Source organism: Ylistrum balloti, unplaced genomic scaffold, assembly GCF_031769215.1.
Source record: "Ylistrum balloti isolate Yb309-2 unplaced genomic scaffold, AGI_CSIRO_Ybal_v1 Utg370510, whole genome shotgun sequence".
NCBI lineage: Eukaryota > Metazoa > Mollusca > Bivalvia > Pectinida > Pectinidae > Ylistrum > Ylistrum balloti.
Window position 1 is genome coordinate 1,641,898 of NW_026782329.1, and position 3,290 is coordinate 1,645,187.

A 3,290-nucleotide genomic window follows, 5' to 3' on the forward strand; every position below is an offset into this window, starting at 1 on the left:
TTTGTCAGCAGCAGGAAATCTTCGTCTCCATTAAAATAAATAACAATACTGAGATAGGTTCATAACCGTTTTCAAAGTTTCTTAACATTCTAGTCATGGAATACTTCAACACATATATCTTATCAAATAAATATGAAATTGATGCTATACAGGATTTCAAAATCAAAATAGATAAATAAATATGTGCACGATCTGGGTGGCCATTATCTCCCTTGTTCTGGTCTGTGGTTAACAGCATTTGGCAGTCTTAAATGGTGGGAGGACCCTGATTTACCGATGAGCTGCTCTCCTGTTGTTTTGTCCTCACACAAGTAGTGCCAACAGCTACCCTTTCTGTACCCTCGACCCACTTTGACAGTGTTTCCGAACATTTCACTTTCCGGAGTACTTTCATTGTAACGTAAACCCGTTCACATTCAAAGTTACTTTTCTGGTCCGCGCTGATTCCAACACAGGACTGGGTAGCGTTACACCGAGGCACCGCCACAGGAATGATTTTAGGGTGACGATTAGGAACGTTTTCCAGGCGTAGGTACCACGGGCATGACGATCGTGCGTACACGGGTGTGGAGGGGGAACTGGGCACGTCGCCTGGGCTTGGACAAGTAGTTGGATAATTCATTTGTGATTGCTGTAGAAGGTCACTGAGAGATGTCTGTTGTCCCTCGGAGCCTCCACTCAATATCTGTGGTAGAAAATTGTCATGGAAATCGGAATTGATATCATGTTCTTCAAGCATTTTCTCTTCTTCTTCCGGAGTTAGGTTCTGACACTCGGAACTGACGGGTGATCCAGTAATTCGAGCAAAGAGACCAAGGCTGATAATTACAGCAGCGAGTGCTAGACAGGTGTTCTGTAACATAATAGAATACATTAAATATATTCCATATTTACACCTATATCAACGAAGCAATATTTTTCATAAAAGATTTTCTTTTCTACATTTGAAATACATTTTCTTAATTATTATAGCATTTAGTTGCATATCGGTGATACAGTCATATGGTCAGTTATTTAATATCTAGCAGAATGGACACTTGAAACATTTAAAACTACCTTAATTAAGTTAGATGTTTTCCTTTTATTAAGAAGTGGTCAATAGTGTATTCATTTCACTTGTGATTAAATCATATATGATAATGATAAGCCCTGTGCAAGTAGTTATTAACTATTTAATAAAATAAAAAACATTATGACTATAAATTTCGCTACCTACTCCGATGAAGATAAATCTGCTATAATTGAAATATTTGTGGGTATTTATGCCAGCGCTTCTGTGATAAAATTGCTTGGTAGTTATAAGTGATTTACAGAAGTCGATATATGTATTTAAACTTAATCTACTTACCATTTTATGTCAATATTCTCCTAGTACAATGGATTGCAGGAAAACCTCAGTAGAGTTTGTCTTGTAAACTTGAATGTGATGAAGATTGAGACATCTTCGAAAACTTATATACCCAGAGAAGGCATTTACTTCTACAGGAAACCCCTTAATTCTAAACATAGCTACATTGTACTCTTTACAGGGTGTTTCCCGTCTAGTCCAACCAATCACCGGTAGTGTTACCTCATCGTAGGTGGTATCCCATCCTTTTAGTTTGATATTGTAGAACAAATACCATTGGATAACGCCGGTCCGATTGTAAAATAACTAAGATTTGTTTTATCAATCAATTGAAATTCTAGAAAGTGACGTACACCGTGTGTTGCTTAGTTACTGGACAGCTAGCGACAGGTAATACATAAAGCCGGAAGTGCACGTGTGTATATTGTGTGGTGTTTGTTGCTTTATACACCTGTGTGAATGGTAGCGTGATGGTTTTAACACACGTACACACTGTGCCGGTATTCACATTAGAGGTATCTACATTATGTATTACACTGTACAAGTCTTCCTCTACTCATATCCACGTTATATTTGTGTTATTTTGTAGTATTATATAATAATGAATTATCAAGTTTGTGTTTAATAAAGAAAAATAAAACAAAAAAAGGCCGACAACCTTACGCTTTCTCAGCTAAGGTCTGTTAATGAAGTGTTGCGAAAGGACTTATCATTAGTTAAAATGTTTTTGTTGTTACATCTGTATTTACTGTTTCACTGTTGTCTCGGATCTTATGTGATAATATTTTCTGCATCAGGAAGTGTCATTCATTTATTTAGTACAATTTGAAAACTAACAATTTAAGCAACTTGAGAAAGTGATTTGAAGATTACTTGACTCCAATTTCGTGTAATTCTCGATATCACATTTCCTATCAATATCGGCCGTATTTAGAAATAAACTTCCGTCACACAGTAAATAACATAATTATCGCTTACTTCCTGAATGTGTTTTATATCTAACACACATCGATTTGATATTCCACGCAGATAGAAGAACAAGTAAATTATTAGAAGGATTGTGTTCCGGGACGATCGAAAGGTGAAGTCTGACTTGTGGTTAATTTTTTTCAGCAATCGACAAAGAATAGAGTGACTAGTAGTTTACAGTTGTGTAGTGGGAAACGTGTAAAATGACAAACAAATTATATCATAGATTATCCTATATTCGGAGAAAAAGATTATCTGTTCGAATTTAAATTGGAAATGAACATCCTGTTCTGAAGAAAATTTCGTCGTTTAATAATATCCAATTTCACGAGTGTTTTAAAGATATTACAGTATAACATCTACATATCTATGTTTGACCGGGACAAAATTAAGTCGAGGATTAAGAAATTAAAATAATGTAAAAATGGCAATTTTTTTTTCTTTAATTCTACAGGTGACGTGATATGTGTTGTGGTATCATAAGGTCTCAAAGATTTAACAAAATATCTACAGGTGACGTGATATGTGTTGTGGTATCATAGGGTTTCAAAGATTTAACAAAATATCTACAGGTGACGTGATATGTGTTGTGGTATCATAAGGTCTCGATGATTGTACAAAATATCTACAGGTGACGTGATATGTGTTGTGGTATCATACGTTCTCAAAGATTTGACAAAATATCTACAGGTGACGTGATATGTGTTGTGGTATCATAAGGTCTCAAAGATTTAACAAAATATCTACAGGTGACATGTTATGTGTTGTGGTATCATAAGGTCTCGATGATTGTACAAAATATCTACAGGTGACGTGATATGTGTTGTGGTATCATACGTTCTCGATGATTGTACAAAATATCTACAGGTGACGTGGTATGTGTTGTGGTATCATACGTTCTCAAAGATTTGACAAAATATCTACAGGTGACATGGTATGTGTTGTGGTATCATAAGTTCTCGATGATTGTACA

The 3,290-nt window shown here is 35.5% G+C and overlaps 1 protein-coding gene across 1 annotated transcript; it reads right to left on the minus strand.

Moving 5' to 3' along the window:
• Positions 1-247: 247 nt before the first annotated feature.
• Positions 248-862, minus strand: LOC132555687 (interleukin 17-like protein). The gene has a single exon (XM_060220043.1). It carries the CDS (start codon positions 860-862, stop codon positions 248-250), a length of 615 nt encoding a protein of 204 aa, XP_060076026.1.
• Between the last annotated feature and the right edge of the window lie 2,428 nt (positions 863-3,290).

Coding starts and splice junctions, on each gene's coding strand:
- LOC132555687 (XM_060220043.1), bottom strand. CDS start 862: ATGTTACAGAACACCTGTCTAGCACTCGCTGCTGTAATTATCAGCCTT.